This window comes from Apium graveolens, chromosome 8, assembly GCF_009905375.1.
Source record: "Apium graveolens cultivar Ventura chromosome 8, ASM990537v1, whole genome shotgun sequence".
Lineage (NCBI taxonomy): Eukaryota > Viridiplantae > Streptophyta > Magnoliopsida > Apiales > Apiaceae > Apium > Apium graveolens.
In genome coordinates, this window is record NC_133654.1 from 24,355,295 (window position 1) to 24,376,725 (window position 21,431).

The window sequence follows — 21,431 nt, forward strand, 5'->3', positions numbered from 1 at the left end:
GTTTATTTTTAGTTTACTTTTTGTGAACAGACTGACAGAATTCTATGAATTAGTTTAAATCTATTTTAAATGTACAATGACTACCCTACTTGTATTTATTAAATAAATACAAATTACGCGGTACAAATAAGAAAACATACAATTTGTTTAATAAGATATATATTAGAAATGTTGTGTATGTTATTAATGTCTTGCACGAAAATTATACACATTATTAAATAATTCAATTGTATTTGATATATATGAGATTGATGCACAAAATTTTTATTAATAAGTAAACAATCAAGAATGTTATAATTGCTGGTGCAAAAAAAAATTAGAAAATGACACTTATCTCGCACAGGTTATTATGCTAATTTAGTAATTTATAAGTTAACATCCGGACATGATAAACTAATAGATCAAATAAAATCAACAATACTTCTAACCGAATCTAGCCATAATCAATTAAAATAAATCAGTCCAGACTCCAGCTGAAATTATTTAATTGAAGAATAAATTTTACATTCTACATAAAGAGAGTGTTTGCAACTGATATTGTGAAAATTGGCGACGATATGAATATTCGATATCAGATTCAATCTACAACAAACATTTATATATTACGGCATATCATATCACGAAATAGTGCAGACATTCACAACAATATTGTATGTTATAAAAATAGATTATCCTGGATCGATTATGGTTGAATATCAAAAAAAGAAAAAAAATTAGCTCAATTTGCCTGTAGATAGTCGGTGGAGAATCATTTGTTGAAAAAGAAAAAAATATCTTATTAGTAGTCCCCCTTATTTCTTATAATCTTGGGCTTAGCATCATATATAGGAAGAATAGGGGGTTTAGCATTAGCAAATTCATGCATCTACTAGCTTCTTTTATACACAGTGTCGGCCTTGAACCAGTGCTACCAGTCCTCCTGCACTGGGCCCATTGATTCCCGGGGGCCCAAATATTTTTTTTCCCCGTATATGTATTACTATATGTTCATATCCATATGATTTGGGCCTTTCTTCTTCTTTCTTTTACTCCAAAAATGAAGTAGCAGGGTCATCAATTATTTCACAGAAGAGAGAGGAAGAGTCGCAGAGATCATTGGTTCTATTTTGTCTATCAAATTCCCTTACACATCATACTTAAAATAAACTAATCAATCTACCCCAAACCTATCTTTCAATTTAGAACTTCACTTTTCAGAGAATCAAAGGTAATTTTAATCTTTTTCACCCTTCTATTTAGTCTTGTGGTAATTTCTTCTTGGTTGTTTTCTTATTTTCTAACCCCAAATTCCCAATTGTGGCTTGTTAAGAAATTAAGGATACTGGTTTGTATTGATTTCATTTTATATCATAGCCATTCATTTTTAAGATTAGGATTGTAAGTTTAAGTTTCTAACTTGTAATTGTTTACCCTATGTGAATTGCACAACATTTGTTGGTATGCCACTAAGTTACTTACATAATATTTTATAAAAAAAAATTCAAGGTTGGACGTGGGGTGTATTGGATTCACCAGATTAATTTGAAACCAAAGATTCCGAAACTAATTCACTACTTGATGATGGTCCATCTTTTATTTTTTTTGTTCCATACCTCTTCGTTATTGCCTGTTGTTTTAGTCGGATATATGTTTACTAAAAAGTATCAATCTAGTAATGACAAAAGAAAAAGAAAAAAGAGGAGGAAGAAAAAATAAAACCATTAAAAGGATCTCTTCAAAAACTTTGGAAGAATTCCAAACAACCTGATGTTGCTATAGAAGGGTCTGATGTCGTAGGAAAAGAGGCGGATGAAATTTTAGATAATTATACATAAGAGGAGGATGTAGTTAACGAAGAGCGTGAGAACGATGCTACTGAACAAGAAGTTAATTTAACTGAACAAGAAACTGATGTGACCGAAAATGTGGCTATTGAAAATAAAAAAGTGGCTAATGAAAGTAGAGAAGAAACTAATCCTAAAAAGTTTGATTCTTTGTACTTGAATATTTATGATCCTAGAGTGTGTGATGGATTAGATAGTAAAATGAGGGATTTTCTTGTTGAAAATGGACCTATAAGAGAAAGTATTGTTACATATCCTAAGGACAAATGTAGTAGGGGTTTTCAGCGTATTATTTTGATCATAAATTAAGAAATGGAGAACTTGCTGATAGAAAATGGTTGGTTTACTCCAAAAAATTGGATAAAGTATTTTGTTTTTGTTGTAAAGTGATAAAAAAAGGCTCGTGCAAAAAGCAATTTAGCAAGTGTTGGACTAGATGATTGGGTACATTTAGGTGAAAAGCTTAAGTAACACGAAGTTAGTCTTGAACATCTTACCAAGATTAGAGTATAGAAAGAACTCCAAGTTAGATTGAAAACAAATCAAACCATTGTTAAGAGAAAATTAAAAAAGTTACTGGACATTGGAAGCAGGTTATGATCAGAATAATTGTCGTTGTTAGATGCCTTGCAATGAATAATCTGTCATTTTGGGGAAAATGAAAAAATATTTGAAGATTCAAATGATAATTTTATGGGTTTTCTTGAGTCAATTGGCGAGTTTGATCAAACAATAAAACATAATTTTAGACTCATTCCAAATAAGGATATTCATTATCATTATCTTAATCATAAGGTACAAAATGATTTGACAGTTATGTTAGCATCGAGTGTAAAAAGTGCAATTATAAAGAAAATCAAAGAGGCTAAATATTTTTTTGTAATTCTTGATTGCACTCCTGATGCTAGCCGTATGAAACAAACGACTTTGGTGATTAGATGTGTTGATGTTGTGAGTTTCCCTGTAGTAAAAGATGGGTATTTTTTAGAGTTTTTGAATGTGGAAAATACTTCAGGATTGGGTCTGTTTGGTGAATTAGAAATTGCTCTTCAATCCCTTGATTTGAATATTAATGATGTGAGGGGACAAGGGTACGATACTGGTTCTGATATGGCAAACTCTTGTGTGAAAGGTAAATCTTTTTTTGGAGCATGCCAAGCTTTATATAATGTGTTTGTTGATTTCACTAAGAGATGAAATATATTGCTTGAATACGTCGATGACTTGACTTTAAGATCTTTAGCGGAAGTTTCTGATGATCCGAACATATGTTGGGATGCTGAAAAATTAGCCTTAAATGAATTTTCAAGTTTTGAGTTTATACTGAATTTGGTTACTTGGCATGATAGTCTATATATAATCAATTTGGTCAGCAAAAATTTATAATTTGAAGATATGCGTCTTGATGTTGCCATTGCAAGTTTAAAAGGATTGGATTTTTTTGAGAAATATATGTAAAATGGATTTACAGCATCTATGATTTATGCGAAAGAGCTTGCTAATAAAATAAATATTGAACCTGTTTTTCTGATAAAGCGTAGAATTAAAAGAAACAGACAGTTTGATGACAATCCTGACACTGAAAGGGAGCAGCAATCTACTTTAGAAAATTATTGAACTGATTATTTTCGTGTTCTAGTGGATATGCCACTTTCTCAACTTAAGGTAAGATTTAAACAAATAGAACTTTTTGAGTATATATTTGGATTTTTATTCGACGCATCTCGATTGATTTCTTTGGATGATAATGGAATAAAAGATTGTTTTTTGAACTTGAAAAATCTTTAACTCATGGTGAGGAATATGATATTGTTGTAAAAAGAGTTGCTTTCAGAACTACAGATCTTACGGGAGATGCTTCCAAGTGTAGCATATAAATCTGAAATACCATGAAATTCTATTGAAGTCTTGGAATTTATGAAAAAGATGGACACTTTTCCGAATATTTTAGTTGCTTATAGAGTTTTACTAACTATACCTATTACCGTGGCATATGCAGAACGGTGGTTTTCGAAGTTAAAATTAATCAAGTCGTATTTTTGGACAAGTATGACTGTGGACATGTTGAATGGATTAGCGATTTTGAGAATTGAGAAGAATATGCTGAAAAATGTTGATGTGAAGCATATAATCAATGATTTTGCTTCTAAAAATGCAATAAGAGCTCAATTCAGATGAGAGTTAATGTGTCCCACCGCATTTCTTATAAGTTTCAGAATTTGAAATCTACCAGGACAAACATGGTTTAAAGATGTGGAACTTTAATTTTGTAATGTATTCTTGCCACTCTTTTGTGTTTAAAATATCATGAACTACTTTGTTATGTTTTATTGAGTTGGGGTGAATTTTAGCTTTATGTTTATACTAGCAATTATTGATAGAAGGGTCCAATTTTTTTCGCACTAGGCCAATGAATCCTCAGGGTTGGCTCTACTCAATCTCAAATATTTTTATTTGGAAGTCCTCATCAACAGGATTTTATCCTCTTCAAATAAGGATAGAGGATTCAAATTCGAGATCACTTCCTAAGCTAAATTCTGATTTTATATTAAGTGCTCTAACACCTTAAATAGAAGAAAGACTTAATATGATACTATGCTCTTTAAAAATTATTTATGAAATTAATGCGAAATATGGTGTAGAAACGTGACATATCAATTTTCTTGCATGAAATATAGTTAAGTAGAATATGAGATATCGATAATCCATATTGAAACAAAAGGCTTCCGAACTGGATACGAGATGTGGATAATTCATCTTGAAGTAACCGGATTCAATATATTTAGGAGTATTTGTTTATGCGGAATATGAGATTGAATTGAGATCAATAATATCCCGTCCCTTCTTCTTATATGAAATTTTGCCTTCTATGACAGATATTTTGTCACAAACATGTCTCCATTTAAATATGAAAAAAGCATCAAATGTTATTATTTTGAAATAATTGACTCTCAATATTACTTTCTGAAATTATGGCCTCTAATATCACTTCAAGCCAACTTCTCAATTCACCTTTTTTTAAACAATCAAAACGCAATTTTGGTTGACATTTTTCCTTTTTTTTTCTTTTTTAATTAATTACATAACTTAAAGTCACGCTTTGAGCCCCATAAACCACACTTGATATTACGTTTTTAACAATAAAACACAACTTAAAAAAATATTTTTATTAATTTTTATTAATATTTTAAATTTTAATACTTTTTATTGGGTTTCAAAAATATTAAATTTTAAATAAAATTTTAAATTCAAGAGTGGGCCCTAATTCAATAAATTTTAATTTTTTATGTTTCAATAATCCCCTTTTTGGATTTTTGAAATACTAAAAAATTGAATAAAAACAATCTAATTTAACAATTTTTAACATTTTAGAGTTTATTAATACCCATTTACGTTTCAGAAATAATAAAAATAAATTAATAAAAGATACACCAATTTAGAGTTTAAAGGGCCATAAACCCTAAAGCCTAAACCCTAATTAGGCCCTAAACCCTAGGAACCAAACTCTAACTATTAATCTTTTTTAATATTTTAGAATTTATTAATTTTTAATTTGAGTTTTAAAAATATTAAATTATTTATAGATAAATAGAATATGAATAAAACACACCTTCGAATAAAATTTTAAGTTTAAGAACATAATATTATTTAGCATTTTGGGTAAAAAAAATTAAATAATTAAAAAAATGGGAATATATATACGTTTAACTTTAAAATCAAACATGGAATCCCCTTATGGCCTTAAAACAAACCTGATACTAGGTTTAGCTTATTTCTGTTTTGGACTGACATGTGAAATCATTTTTTTACAAAACGACATTAGGACTATTATCCCCAAATAATAACATTTGGGATCAACACCTTTGGATTAGTTTTCAATGTAGCTTCTTCCGTTAGCTAAAGTGCTTTGAAAACAAGAACCAAAAGAACATAAGAGGAAGTCCAATGGTGAGCTATATCTTGTGCTATATCTATATTATAGCTCGAAATCAAAAAAATTCAACTCCAATGATGTGCTAAACTTGGTGCTAAAATAGCATATTGCTATAGTTGGTGCTATATTTAGCACAAACTATAGCAATAGCTATAATTGCCACCTCATCAAAAAGTAAAAAAGTGGAGGGAAATGAATAAAAAATAGATTTATATCTCAGCCTATTCAAGTACATATATATTCATTCATCATCCAGTTTTCTTTACAGTATATTAATGATTTTTTACACAAAATTAAAAACATGATATGTTTATTACAAAAATTTAAAACGATGCAGCTTTACCAGAAAATTAAAAACATACATTTAATTTTATCAGAACACCAACCATCCACATTTATGCCTCACACCCACCTTTGCTATTGCATTCAACGTCCAACAAATTATTTTGTAGACTATTTGATAAACACCTCTATAAATATATATATGCAAGACTGATCAGCTAGAACCAAAACACCAACAATGTCCTCTCAGTCTTCTGCAAGAGGAAAATCATTCATGTCGGAACAAGATGAAGCAATATACAAATCTTATTTGAGCATCACTGAAGATCTAATTGTTGGTAGCTCGCAGCCAAGGAGTCAATTCTGGAGCAGAATTCTACATGAATATAAAGCGAAAACAAATGACGAGAGTCGGTCCGAAATAAGCATCAGATCTTGTTGGCATATTATCCAAAAATGTTGTAACAAGTTCCGTGGTGTTTAAAAAGTGTTGAAAGTTTAAATCTAAGTGGAACCACACGCAAGAGCCTTGCAATATCTGTTGTGTTTGGAGTTCTCAAGTATTCCGAGCTGAAAATCTCCACAACCCCTCTACAAAACTTCTTAAGGGATTCAATAGCAGTACTTTTTCCGATTCTAACATACTCGTCAATGCTATCAGCAGGTGTCCCGTATGCAAGCATCCTTAGCGATGCAGTCATTTTTTGAATGCCTGATAAACTAATTGCACCAGTAGCATCACATTTTTGGACAAAATAATTATCATGTTACTGCAACTCACTTAAAATCCTCTCGAAGAGTGGTTTTGCCATCCGGAATCGCTGTTGAAACATTTTATCATTGAAAACAGAATTTGTGCAGAAATAATCTCGTATTATTCTTTCATTGGCAGCTACTCGATCACACTGGATGAAAGTTCTTCCAGTTGTAGAACCAGCATGGCCTCCTTATTGGTGATTACTTGTCTGTAGTTTTTGACAGTTGATAATCAACATCATTTGGATCATGGCCTTTTCATCTTCATCTGAAGAATCTCCATCAAAATCACCTCTCTTATCCTTTTCTTTAAGCTGCTCATATTTTATTTTTCTAAAAGATAGATTCAATATGATATGCCGAGTGAAAGACAAATAATAAAGAGTATACTAGTAAATATATTGAATGTAGGTGGTTGAATTTATGTTTAAAATAATAGGGTAGTTGAGAGTTGGTTAAATTTGGCACAAGATATAGCACCAACCATTGGAGATGTGATATTATTTTAGCACCAAAAATCATTTTTTGGTGCTATAATATAGCAATAGCTACACTTATTTTTAGCTCACCATTGGACTTTCTCTAATAGTGGTGTGGAGCCTTGCATTGCATATTTATGCATGTGCGTGTGTCATGTCTTGAGGGTCTCGTCGGGTATGCGCATGTTTTTCAAGCCACTTTTGTCACCAGAAATCTTTCAGAGCCTCATAATGTTGTAACTTGAATTATGTACTGAAAACGACGTTGCCTTATTCCGTAACCAACAAAATATGTAGCTGATGAATTTTACATCGGGCCTGTTTGTTTCCCACTTATAAGTCAACTTATAACTTATAAGTTCATAATAACTTATCAATAACTGTTTGTCGACTCAACTTATAAGTTGATAAGCTGAATGTTAGCAACGATATACTTTTTCTCAACTTATTTTGATTTTTCTCCTTTTTATTAACTTTACTTTTACAAAAATATGTTTTTAAATATTAATCTAATTTAAAATTCATGAATTAAGATAATTTTATTTAAAAATTATTTATTTTAGTTCATTTAAATAAAAAAAATCAGACCTATAAGTAAAATTAACCAAACACTAATAATTGTTCATCTACTTATCACTTAAAAGTCACTTATTAATTTTAAGTCGTAAGTTACTTATTTTAAGATTTCCCAAACGGGCACCTCGTACTTAGACTGATTTTGTGTGTTCATCAAATGTCGATCGATTTTATTTAATCGGAACAATTTTTTTGAGAGCCCTTAGAATGAAACTAAGCACTAAAACTTAAAGTAATTAATTAACATCTTAAAATAATCTTACTTTTTATGATCAGGTTCATAATGATCGAAAATAATCTATTTCTTATTACACGACATTACCTGCATGACAATTACAAATTTTGGTATAAACTGATATAATTTCCGACAAAACCCGAATAATATATCGATAAAAGTAGGAGTGGGCTAGCTAGCCACATCAAGAAGGAAATAAATAAATAGCCTTCCTTTGTCTTTTCATCCTCCATTTCTAAATTTCTTCCTCTCTGCACCTTTCTTTTAGTGACGTGATTCTCCACCATAACCACCCCAAATTACTTTATCAAAAGTTAAGAAATATAAAGATCAAAGCACTATGGTTTTCTCATCTGTTCCGGTCTTTCAAGTACTTGATCCTCCCTATTGGCAACACCAAGTAAGTTTTTCCTACACTCTATCATAATTACCTTATTACATATACTTCTTGAAATTTTTTAGCCGAAATCGAATTTAATTGGTCGAAAATACCTTAACTTTCTTGCAGTGTTGAAAGATGCAATACATTTGATTTATTTGCTTCCTTTATAAATTTATAGCCACCAGTAGGATTAGTATCAGATAATAACAATGATGATGGGAATCAGCACCACTTCACACTACCACCTATGGCTCCGTTTCAAGGCCACTCAATGGAGTCTAATTTGATGTCAGAGAGACCTAGGTCAACAAAGCCTCCACAGCAAGAAACAGCTTATAAATGCCCGTGCTGTGCATCCATAAACACGAAATTTTGCTACTAAACAACTATAGTCTCTCACAGCCAAGGCACTTTTGCAAGGCTTGTCATCGGTATTGGACTAGAGGCGGTGCACTGAGAAATGTTCCTGTAGGTGGGGGTTTTCGGAGGAACAAGAAAAGTAAAAGAATTAGATCAAAGTCTCCGATTACTGGTAATAGCTCAACAAGTGGAGTTTTTTCTAGTAGCTGTACCACTAATAATATTTTAGGTCATGCGGCCCCTTTAATTTTACCACACTTTCCTTTGTTTCCCTCGATAAATTTCACTACTAATCTTGGAGTACTTGAGGATAATAATAGCTTGTCTTCTCGGGGAATTCAGTATCCGACTACTACAACTGGCGAGTTTACTGATCCATCTAAATTTCCCGTTGCGGATGGACTGGAATCAGGAGGAACCTTTCAATTACGAAATGAAGGTTTAGGGGAAGCTGCCAGTCAATATGGCTTTAAGACATTGGAATCTTGTGGCCTGTCTCAAATCGAGTTAATTAAATTTGAGGAAGATCAAGGATTAGTAAGTTTGCCAAAGAACTTTTCGGATATTCGGGGAACGAACATCAAGAGTATTGCAGCTCTGTCAGTGCATGGAATGAACCAAATGCTTTAAATCCTTCTACAGGTCATCATCTATTGTGATTTTTAATTTTAATTATTCTTCAATGCTACATATCGCGTTTTCCTTAAAACCCTATTTAATATTCGATTATGCATGGAACATGTATAGTTCAATTAATTTGACGTATCTTGAAAATATAATTCAGCCATCTTATGAATACTCCTTTTGAGAATTTGTATGTCAGAGTACTGGTGGAAGAAAATATGGAGTGAATGAACATGTACTGAAAACCCTAAGGAAGTTGTATGATGATGGATTGATTTTTTTTAAAAAAAATTCTTTCCATTTTCCATATGTATTGCCGATTTTTAGTAAACGAAAAGATTATTTTGTTAGTTTTCAAGTGAGACAAGCTTATTATATATATGTTTTCTTGTTTTCACTCACGGGAGCTGATCCATGCCAAGCGCTTGTTGGTAATCATTTATCCGCTATATTCTTTTGTGGACAAGTGAAAACCCGCATGCATCAAATCTTTGCGTGGAGATAATGTGCCCCCCTTGCTTACATAAAAACTTTTAGTGTTAAACCTATGTACCGAAAATTATAGCAAAATATATGGTTGCAACAATCACTTGTCAGAGAGCATGAAATTCTTTTATAAAATGATCATCCATCTATCTTTATATAGTACTAAGTAATTTGATGAACTGTAATTGGTAATGCAATGCGTATTAGTGTAATACTCAAGAGACTCTTCCATGAGATATCAGTAATTAGGCTCATCCAAATGTTTCATTGCCGCATACATGTAGGCTGTACGCAGTGACCACTGACCAGTGAATCAAGTGTGTTATAGTTACTACAAGTCAGTCCCCATGCATGTTTGTCCAACCAAATATATGGGAGTACTTGCTGTTGCTGGATCGCGTATATAAAAACGTACTGATATATTTAATTTTGAACTTGTCGCCCATGCCCAAAACTCTATTTTTGAAATTTATAACCCCCTTTCTTCAACAGTTCAATTCCCAATGTTGAGTAGTAAGATTCGAGCATATAGGCTTTAAAAGGGAGTGGTGATGAGGTCTATCCATGCTTTTGATTACCACTAAATCTTTTTTTTTCTCAAATTAAAGCTAGTACTAATAAAGATTGGAATTATTTAGTTACAGAATCTGTACATAAAGTTTGTAGGGGGGTCGGCAAATGCTTCTGCAATAACCAGGACGCACGCACTCAATGTTTCTTTATATGCACAAATGTGCCAAATGTAAAGTAAATTATTGAGATACACAGATATATTTATAGACAGAAACACTTACGAGTTACACGACTAGTAGTAATATTGTTGTCACAATATTGGATAAATTAGATATAAACGATAAGACCATAAATAATTAGCTACTCCATACATGTACGACCTCGGTGCTTTTATTTGTGTTGCATGTTCTTCTTCAGCTCCACCCATACCATTACCCTTTCGATGAGTACATAGTATTTATATGTATGTTTCACTTTTCCATCCTTTTGTTTTTTCTTTGAACATACAACTAGCAGTGTTTCCAACTTTTCTTGGTACTTGTACAGCTAAAATTTATTTCACGATCAGTACTCATCCACGAAAATCACTCAAAGTTACAAACTTAGTTTGGACTACTCCTTACCGAAAAGAGTAATGCTACATCGACAAAAATTAATACAGAATTTTTGTACAGTATGACATGGCAACCTGACTAGATGCATAATATTAATGATCTTTGTCGGCCACTTTAATTATACACTTACAATTCATCCTTAAATGTTGTATGAGTATTAAAGAGTAATTATACTACAATAATATTAACTCAATATGCAGCCATTGAAGAGAGCCTAGAAGATGTTGATTTTGTGAATAATGATAACATTCCAGTTTGCCTTATTATGACAGCTCTTAGGCTATTTGTAGGATTCGTTACAGACAAAAGAAAATAACAAACTGCCGGCTCAACATATGAGGGGTACAAAAGTAATAATGTTGCAATCTAATAATCAAGGCATTATGAATATTATTAAAGAGAAAATGATTGAGTACTTGATGGTCATCTGGACATCTCTCAATACTCCTCCTCAAGCTGGCGAGTGAGAAGCAGATGAATCTCCCAGCTTGTTGGCATGGGACACGTGAAGTTTCACATGAAGAACCTTTGTCATTATGTCAGCTACCTGGTCAACTGAAGAGACATGTTCAGTGATGATGCTGCCATTTTTGAGTTGATCACGTACATAGTGACAATCTATATTGAAGTGTTTAGTTCTTTCATGCATCACTAGATTCGTAGCGATTGAGAGGGCAGCTTGATTGTTGCATTTCAAAATAGTTGGGGGCAAGTTCTATAAGCCGACATCCTTTAAAAGAGAAGACAACCATGTTACTTCACATGTTGTGAGTGCCATGGCGCAGTACTCAGCTTCTGCGAATGACCGGGCCACCACAGTTTATTTCTTTATTTTCCACGAAATTGGTGAGTTTCATAGAAAGATACAAAAGTCGGAGGTTGATTTTGTTATAGTGACACACCCAGCCCAGTCACTATCACAGTATGCCGTTAGGCGAGTAGCAGAAGAAGAAGTAAGTAAAATGCCTTGAGTGATTGTCCCAGACAGATATCGAAGCAGACGCTTAGCATTTTGCATATGAACAGAGGTGGGATGTTGCATGTATTGAGTTAGGATTTGAACTGAAAAAGCAATATATGGGCGTCTTATAGTGAGGTAGAATAGTTTACCTATCAACCTCTGGTAAGTCGATGGATTTGGAAGCAAGTCACCCATTTCAGCAGTCAATTTAAGCTTAATATCCATAGGCAAGAGAAAAGGTTTGGCTTTAAGCATTCCAAATTCTTGTAGAATGTCAGATGTATACTTTCTTTGAGAAAGAAAAAAGCCATCCACAGACATATGGACCTCTATGCCTAAGAATTAAGAAACTAAGCCGAGATCTTTCATGTTGAAGGCTTTAGACAACAACCCTTTGACTCCATCGAGGGAAGATTCACTATTGCCACATAGTAAGAGGTCATCGACATAAACCAAGATAATGGTTATAGTAGACATGAAATGAAGGCTGAATAGGCTATAATCTGCTTTGGATTGAATGAAGCCCGTTGGATGGTTGTAGAGAACTTAGTAAACCAGAGTCTTGGAGATTGACGGAGCCCATACAGAGATTTTTGAAGCCTGCATACCATCATGGGAATAGATTTATCAGATGGTTTGTGTTCTTGATTTTGCTAAATTCTGCAACCCAGGTGTGTGTAGCCTTGAGGCATAGTCATATACACTGTTTCTGCTAGATCTCCATAGAGAAACGCGTTGGTCACGCCCATTTGAATGGCATGCCACTCGTTCATAGATGCCACTGAAAGCAAGGTGCGAACAATACTCATTTTAGCCACGGGAGAGAAGGTTTCATGGTAGTCAAGCCCATACTGTTGCTTGCAACCCAAGATGACAAGGCGAGCTTTATGTTTCAAGACAGAGCCATCTGGATTGAACTTTGTTTTATAGAGCCATTTTGAACCTATGGTGTGTTGACCAGGTGGGAGAGGGGTTATAACCCAAGTGTTGTTTAGTTCCACGGCTTCAAGTTCAACATTCATAGCTTGGACCCATTTTGCATACTTTACTGCCTCTTTAAAGAATACCGGGTCACTGTTTTGGGTGAGAGTGGAAAGAAAGCAGCTAAAGTTGGGGAGGATAGAGGCAGTGGCTACAATGTTGATATGTGGTGTGATGGGTACATTGGTTAGGTAATCTTTGTGCCATGTAGGTACAACATGCGATCTGGTAGAGCGTCTCAGGGGTTGAATATGTGGGTTTACAGATATTTCAACTGTGTGATAAGTAGAGCAGGATAGGGGACTGTGTTGATATGACTGAACATCAAGCACAGTGGTTTCAGTAAAAGGAAAGAGATTTTCATATGCTAGAGTATTAGGAGTGGTTGAATTTTCCTGAGGTATAGGGTGTAGATACGAGCTTTGTGAAATTGACTTAAAGGGAAACACCGATTCATGGAATAGGATATCACGAGAGATAAAGATTTGCATAGTGAGTAGATTCAGAAGCCTGTAGCCCTTTTGCTTAGAAGGGTAACCCATAAAGACACAGGGTACCCCACGAGCTGCAAATTTATCACCGGGCTTAACAGGGCTGTAAGCAAATGCGAGACAACCGAATATCTTCATTTCATTGTAGTTTGGAGGCTCGTTGAACAAGCACTCATATGGAGTCTTGTTGCCCAGCACTGGTGTGGGCAATTTGTTAATGATATAGACTGTTGTCATCACGGATTCACCCCAGTATTGTATGGCAGAGCAGCTTGAAAGCGCAAGGAACGAGCCACTTTCATAATATAGCGATGCTTGCGTTCTACATGAGCATTCTGTTGTGGACGTCTAACACATGAAGTCTGATAATCAATTCCGTGTTTCTAGAAGAATTGTTTACAAGAGAAATCATCGAATTCAAGGACGTTATCAGACCTGAGCACTTTAATATCACCATTGAACTGCATTTTGACATATTTACGGAATATTTCAAATGTGGAAAGTGTATCAGACTTAAATTGTAACAAATAGACCCACGTAGGTCGAGTGTGATCATCTACAATAGTCAAGAAATATTTAAATTTACCTCTTGTGCATACCTTATAAGGGCCCCTTATGTCGATGTGGACAAGCTCAAAGGATGGTGACGCATGAGAGTTGCTCAACGGAGTGGGAAGCTTGGTAAATTTCGACATTGGGCATGTGACACAAATTTTCACTGGCTGGTGCACAAACAGCTTCACACAGGGAATTGATTTCAACTTTGCTGTAGAGGAATGGCCCAATCGCAGATGCCATTTATCAAACTCAGTCACATTGTCAACAACAAGGTCATGTGTACTTGAAGCATTTGACTGGTAGCATGTTGGTGAGACAGGTTTCAACCAATCTTCTGTGACATTTCCAGAGACATGGTCAATCAGGAAATAAAGACCTTGATGTGCTTTTCCCACTCCCATAACTTCTTTGGTATCATTGTCAATTATCAAGCAATATGTGCTATAGAATTGTACTTGATAATTGCAATCAACAATCAACTTTCTTACTGACAAGAGCTTATGCTGAAATGATGGCACACAAAGGACTTTATGTAATGTCAAGTCAGTGTTCAGCGTAACAGTGCCTTGGTGAGAAATCTTGGCAGTTGTACCTGTGGGGAGGTTAATTTGAGTAGGTTGGGCAAGGGATACTGGGTTGGTTAAATGTTCATAGTATGGGGTCATATGGTCCGTGGCCCCAGAGTCTATAATCCAAGAATCAACAGGCCCTTTAACCAACTGACAAGACATCATGCCAGAGAATGGTGGCTCTAACTCCTCATCTGTCTGACCCCCTTTGTTGCAAGGTTAATTGTGGTAACAGTTGAGCAAGCTGGGCTATTTGTTGTGGTGAGAAGGCTGACACTACATCTTGGTTTGTGTGTTATGACATTGAGCTGTGGCAGCCAGTTTTGACACCCCTGGCTTATGACCTGAAGACCATCTATTGGTTTTAAACTGAGGCTTGACTCTCACACCATTGTTACTACTACCTTGACCATGTTTAGCATGCCACTTAGGGTAACCTACCACATTCCAACACTTATCATTCTTGTGACCTCTACCACCACACACAGAGCATATCACAAGCTTATCATACTTAATAACATTGATCTTTGTAAACATAGCCACAGACTCATTGTTCAATTTGTTTAACTGCAAGAGCTCCCTTTGAGCTTCTTCTTGCTGTAAGGCTGCAGATGTTGTTTCAACAGAGGGTAGTGGAGACATTAATAGTAAATGGCTACGTTGTGGGTTGTAAACCTCATTAAGATCATTTAAAAATTGAAACAACTTGCCTTCCTCTTTTTGAGAAGAAATAGCATTCAACAGGGCTGTAACATCCTTACTGGGAGTAACGACAGTAGGCAACGTATTCAGGGTTTCTAATTCCTCCCATAGGGCACACATAGTAGTATAGTATTCATTTACAGACAGGGTTCTTTGCTTTAAATCATAGACATCCCTATTTATTTTGTATTTCTAGACCCATTTGTCAACTGAAAACGAGTTTCAAGATTGGACCATATAGCAGACGTAGTGGTCATAAACATTACAGATTTCATAATAGAAGGAGATACATTATGAGTAAGCCAAGCAATTACCATATTATTTCAAGTGTCCCAAAGCTCAGCTTGCACTGGATCTGATGGCCTTGCTACTCAACCTGTGACAAAATCCAATTTTTTTTAGAAGTTAGGTTTATTTCCATAGCCTTTTTCCAAGCTCTGTAATCAGAGTACCCTGGAGCTTTTCAACCTGAATAGATGTTGCTCCATCAGACGGGTGTAAGTACAACGGATTTACTAAATCATGTAACATTATTCTGTTTCCAGCCATCACATCAACAAGGTGAAGAAGGCAAGACAAAGAGATAAGAACACAGAAAGAAAGAACAAATGGGTTTAGTGTTTATACCGAGAACTGGACAGAATGATCTTCTTGACTCGTCTTTACAATGGTTGGCTCTGATACCATAAAGAGTAATTATACTACAATAATATTGACTCAATATGCAGCCATTGAAGAGAGTCTAGAAGAAGCTGATTTTGTGAATAATGATAACATTCTAGTCTGTCTTATCATGACAGCTTTAAGGCTATTTGTAGGGTTCATTATAGACAAAAGGAAATAACAAATTGCCACCTCAATATACGAAGGGTACAAAAGTAATAAGGCTGCAATCTAATAATCAGGAAATTATGAATATTAGTAAAGAGAAAACGATTGAGCACGTGATGGTCATGTGAACATCTCTCAATAAGTATATACATATATCCTCCCAGGGTCTTAAAAAGTTTTCAATTATGGGGAGTTCCGTGTTTATCAAAAATAAAATAATATAACTTATTAATAAAAAGTAATGTTAAATTTTCTACAAGAACATGCTTAGAGTATGTTCATGAGTAAAGCGAAATTATTTATAAGCAAGTTCAGCTCTGGTATGAAACGAAATTTAAAATTATGTTTAAGTTTATATATATCGTTCATGAAACAACTTAGGTTTGACCTAAATCGTTTTAAGTTCAATGAAAAATCGTTCGTTAAGATATACCGGCAAAGCTTATCCAGCTAAGTGATTAAGTAGAGTGGTGTATGAATGTTTATGTATGTCACTAACCATTAAACATGCGTAACGCGTTTGATTATGATGAGAACCAGGAGAGTAGCTAGACATGTATCTTTTGGCAACCCCTTGCGTATTTCCCATAGTCCTTCTGTATTTCTGGAAATGGACATTACTCAATCAATTTGACATAATGCGACAGTGATCCGATTTTAGGCTGTTAGCTGAAGGGGAAATTTCTATTTGCTACTACTACCATGCAAGTTGTAAAACTTTAAGCTACAACTACATCATTAGTCAAACTATATATTCTCTCGTACAAGAGGTCCTTTACCATGGGAATTACAGTGTAAAACAAAGGCCGACCTGTTAAGCAAAAGACGTGCATTCTTAACTCCGCATTTCTTTTCTTCAGTAAGCTAATTAACTACCAACTTGTACGCTGGTCCAATCAGTTTTCTAAGAATCCGCGGTTTATGAAATTTTAAAGTCTGAACTCAATTTTAACGGATAATTAATTGCTTAATTTTTTGTCAGACTGAATTTGTTGGACTTTTGGAAACATTTTTGAGAAATGGGGTGAGCAATATTCATGTAAATGATTTCGAATGATCCAGAATTGAATCTTACTGCAACACATATGTTAACGAGAATCTATAGATTATTATAAGCCGAGTGTTAATTTTGAAGCTTGCTTAGTTCAATTAATTTTTTTGTAGAAAAATTGTAAGCTAACTAGAATACAGATATATCAGTCTTAATAATTAAGTTCAATTCATTTTTGTTCATTTATTCTCCAATAATCAGATTAGCCACTTAGTTGTTTTAGGTCAACGAGCCTCTAAGTTAATTCTATGTACTACAACTTAATAAACAGTTGACCGGAAGCCTAAACATTCAAAGTAAACCCTCCAAGCTGGAAGATACCCGGTACATGTAAATCCATTAGCTCAATGTCAAACGTTGACCTAGCTAGCACTTTCAGTTCTTATGTATAAACCCCTATATAATTAACTTAATAATGCTACAAATCACAAAACAAGAAATACAGATAATTTGTACTTAAACAAGCTCAAACAAGAGAGTATACAAGTAAGGTCATCATGGCACCACCACCACCAACACCCGTCGTAGCACCGCTAATAAAACTAGTAGTGAGAGTGCTTACGTTCATTTGCTTGCTCATCTCGCTCATCATCCTCACCACCAACACCGCTTCCGTTTTCATTAATTTCAATGAATTTAAGCTCCGGTTCCAGGATGTTAAAGCTTATCGGTACATGCTTGCCACTATTGTAATCGGTATTGCCTACACTCTTCTGCAAACTGCATTCACAATCTACGAAGCAACTAGAGAAAACCGCATTGGTGGCAGTAGCTTCCTTTTGTTCGACTTCTACGGTGACAAGGTATTCTTACATAATTCACATGTAAAAATTCAAATTTTCATCACAAAATATCAACTAAATTAGAACTTGTGATTGCGTAATTGACTAAATTTGGCGAATGTGCAGTTTATATCGCTGTTGCTGGCAACTGGTACCGGTGCAGGGTTCGGGGTGACAGTAGACTTGAAAGATCAATTTGGGGATGTAACTTCAAGCTTCGACAAGTTTTTCAACAAGGGTTATGCTGTTTCTAGCATGCTTCTCATTGCAGTTCTCTTCACGGCTGTTTCTTCTATTTTCTCATCTTTGTCGCTCCCTAAGAGAGCGTAAATTTCTATTTTCTTATTATGTTCTGTCTTAATTTATTGGTGTATTTAGATTTGAATGTGATAAATTTTTGTATATGATGTCATTTGCAATTGTTGTACCGTACGTCTAAAATATATTCGTTCTAGCAGTATTCAAGATGTATTCATTTTGGTGTAATATATTTTCAATTGAAGAAATGATTAGGCCAAGCTTGTTTGTAGATTCTGATATATCTATTTTCTGTTGTCAAGGAGCAAGAATTTCTAACTAATTTCCTAGTTAAATAATGGCTACACGCAAGCTTAGCAATTAATTGTAGTTTGTTCTATTGTTTACTATGAGAAATCCCCAAGTAAATATGATAATGTAATCCATCTCCATAAGAGTGTGTAAGGTCGCAATATTACTGAGCCTTTTTAAAAAATATCATCTCTCTAGGAAATTAAGGATTCTCTAATCTGATGTTGTAGGTCCTCGCAGAATGAGTGATCCACTTTGTATCCATGCCGAGAACTCAATTCAGAATATGTCATTCCTCTTGAAATCTCCGGCATGAATCTGTAACCTTTGGAAAGTTCTCGTGAATTTTGTATTCTTTCTTCGAGAAAATGTCCTTCGTCTGAGTCATCCTCCTTGTTTTGAGAAGTACTGTAATGTGAATTGCATCTTACATATGAGGCAAAAGTGGAGTTTTCTTTAGAGTATGGATCACCGGGAGAAGAACGCTGGCAAAAACTTCCTGAGCCTTTTATCACAGTTGTTATCTTTCGAGCTTTTTCCCTCTGTTCTTTTAAATATGACTCATCTTCAAGCAGCTTTAATACTCTCTCGGATTTGTTTCGGACACTAAGTCCCCAGTTGAACCTGCATCACAAATTAGTATTACTATTTACTACAAGGCTTTGATGGCTTCTCAATAAAGACCAATTATTACTAGACGCGCACACGCACACATGGCTCTATTATGTCTCTATCCTCAACATCTTGTTAGCGACGCAGAGTAGGAATTCACTACGATACAATGTTAAGGATCAACTACGAAATTTAACATTTTTTGACATGATTAACAAAACTAGCCACTAAAAATGCTAACCCTTTCTCGTCAACATATTTGAGGCTTCCCATCTCCCAAATGATGTCTTTATCATACTGAAAATCTTCTGCAACTCTTTTTGGACCGTGTGTGAGAAGTCTCTCCAGCAAGATAAGAGCCTTATATGAACACTGCCACCGCTTCTTATCGTACTTCCACAGCCTGGTAGCAGAAAAAATATCAATTGACACCTCAAATCTATGTTAAAATTATTACTTTCTCTAGCTAAAAAATTAGGAACCAGGTAAACTAATCTAATTCAATATTTATTGTGCTGTGCACATAAAAGAACCTATTATGCAGAATGTCCACAATTCTCCCGTAATCATCAACTTCAAACGCTGCACTTGATATAAATCCGAGAGTTCGACTATCCACGGTAATTGAATCTCCATCCGTAGCTTCTTCCGTCAGTCTTCAGAAGTAATCAAGTAACATGTTCATGTGTTAAAAAATAGAAATCTGTAATGTGCGATGATAATGATAGCTTTATAATCGGTACTTAAGAAAGAAATTGACTTACATTTCTGCAGGTGTAACGTCGGTGAAGGCGAGCCTAGCGGTCTTGATATGTTCTTTTAAGAAGAAACTAGTTTTTCTTTTGAATTCATGGAAGGAAGGACTATCCATTGCTGAACTGAATTATTGTAAAAGTTTTGAGGGATAACAAGAATAATATAAGAAGCAAGAACGTACTAGCTTATGATTTGGTAAGAATGCATGCACGTAATTTGGATGATTAATATATAAACTTTAGATAATGTATGTTCAACTGCTCCATTACCTTTAACTAATTTCACCTACTACATTCTCTAAGTGGATTTGCATAAGTAATGAGGTAGAAAATTAAAGTTTAAACTTTTGGAGGTTGGATATGGTTTTTGAATTTTATCTAACCATAATCGTGCTTAGGCCCCGCCCCACAAAATTTTGATGTGAACATTGATAGGGTACAAGATACCCGGATAGGCGTCGACCTGGACTAAAGGGAGGTATGCTCAACCGACTGGCTAAGACTCCCCTCCCCCAGGCCAATCAAGTATAGGAGCCCAGGCCCGGGTCTATCCTACCTCCCGGATCCGGATCCGCCTGCATACCCGGATCCGGATCGGGGCCAAAATCACAGTTAGGGAGGTCCCAACAAGCACATGCACATCCCACAACCCGCCAAGTAAAGGTACGTGGGCACGTGACTATGACAGCTATCAACAACCAGCACACCAGACAAGTACGACGCGTGTCAGGGGCCGTTAGGACACTCTGGAGGTGGTCCTCCCCTGGACACGTGTAAGCAATCTGCCCAAGCCAGGCGTCCTCCGCTCCCAAGATCCAACGGCCCAGATTTAGAGGTAACTACCCATAAACCCTACCTTGGGGCTATATATACCCCCAAGGCTGAAGGGTTTAGGGGTTGGAAAATATTTTTACTCTTACACTCACACACTCTCTCATACACTCAAAAATACACAGCAGCCACCACATATAAACACACATACACAGCAGCCTCTAAATTGCATAAACATATATCCCTTCATCTTCTCCAAAGCCTGTTCTTATTCTCACACCGGAGGCGCCGTGGGAGCCAAACCCCCCTTCCGATGTTGTTTTGCAGGTGCCCAACCAGCAGCTACACCCCATCCACGCATAGAATGTCCAGGAACGCCGTCGGACGGAGCCGCCCGCTCACCGGAGTTATCATTTGGCGCTAGAAGGAGGGGGCTCCATCCTTGGGTCTCGGTGCCCCTGGATTCATCTTCATCAGTAAACTCTTGAGAGAGTCCACTTTCAAACCTGTAAGAACATAAACAACCAAACCCTTTCTTGAATATGAGTTTTCATTTTAGCCACGTTTGTATGAGCTTCTTGCTTTAGGCCGTGTTTGTGTGAGCCCGCTCTTGTTTGTTAAGTTTTAGTTGTTTAGGGTTTGATAATCTTGGTAATCTCGAAGCCTGGGGTTTAATAGTCTTGGTGATTTAAAACCCAGAACTGTTTTAGCTTGCATATTTTCTTTTGTGTTCAAGAGCCTGCTGTTCTTGTTT

The 21,431-nt window shown here is 35.3% G+C and overlaps 3 protein-coding genes and 1 long non-coding RNA gene across 4 annotated transcripts; 3 read left to right on the forward strand and 1 right to left on the reverse strand.

Annotated features, from left to right (window-relative positions):
* The first annotated feature begins 838 nt into the window (after positions 1 to 838).
* On the forward strand, positions 839 to 4,153 carry LOC141676702 (uncharacterized). Its single transcript, XR_012557115.1, has 2 exons — positions 839 to 1,207; positions 3,823 to 4,153. It is a non-coding gene; the product is annotated as an uncharacterized LOC141676702 (long non-coding RNA).
* A 4,653-nt stretch (positions 4,154 to 8,806) lies between these two features.
* On the forward strand, positions 8,807 to 9,457 carry LOC141679411 (dof zinc finger protein DOF3.6-like). The gene has a single exon (XM_074485912.1). The coding sequence runs from the start codon at positions 8,807 to 8,809 to the stop codon at positions 9,455 to 9,457; it is 651 nt and encodes a 216-aa protein (XP_074342013.1).
* An 8,163-nt stretch (positions 9,458 to 17,620) lies between these two features.
* LOC141677048 (CASP-like protein PIMP1) lies at positions 17,621 to 18,519 on the forward strand. The gene is made up of 2 exons (XM_074482784.1): positions 17,621 to 18,011; positions 18,117 to 18,519. Exons 1-2 carry the CDS (start codon positions 17,706 to 17,708, stop codon positions 18,318 to 18,320), a joined length of 510 nt encoding a protein of 169 aa, XP_074338885.1. The 5' UTR covers positions 17,621 to 17,705; the 3' UTR covers positions 18,321 to 18,519.
* Positions 18,520 to 18,647: 128 nt separating this feature from the next.
* On the reverse strand, positions 18,648 to 20,046 carry LOC141677047 (uncharacterized). Its single transcript, XM_074482783.1, has 4 exons — positions 19,916 to 20,046; positions 19,685 to 19,807; positions 19,393 to 19,554; positions 18,648 to 19,163 (listed from the first exon to the last, which is right to left on the reverse strand). The coding sequence occupies exons 1-4, from the start codon at positions 20,020 to 20,022 to the stop codon at positions 18,734 to 18,736; spliced, it is 822 nt and encodes a 273-aa protein (XP_074338884.1). The 5' UTR covers positions 20,023 to 20,046; the 3' UTR covers positions 18,648 to 18,733.
* Positions 20,047 to 21,431: the final 1,385 nt, after the last annotated feature.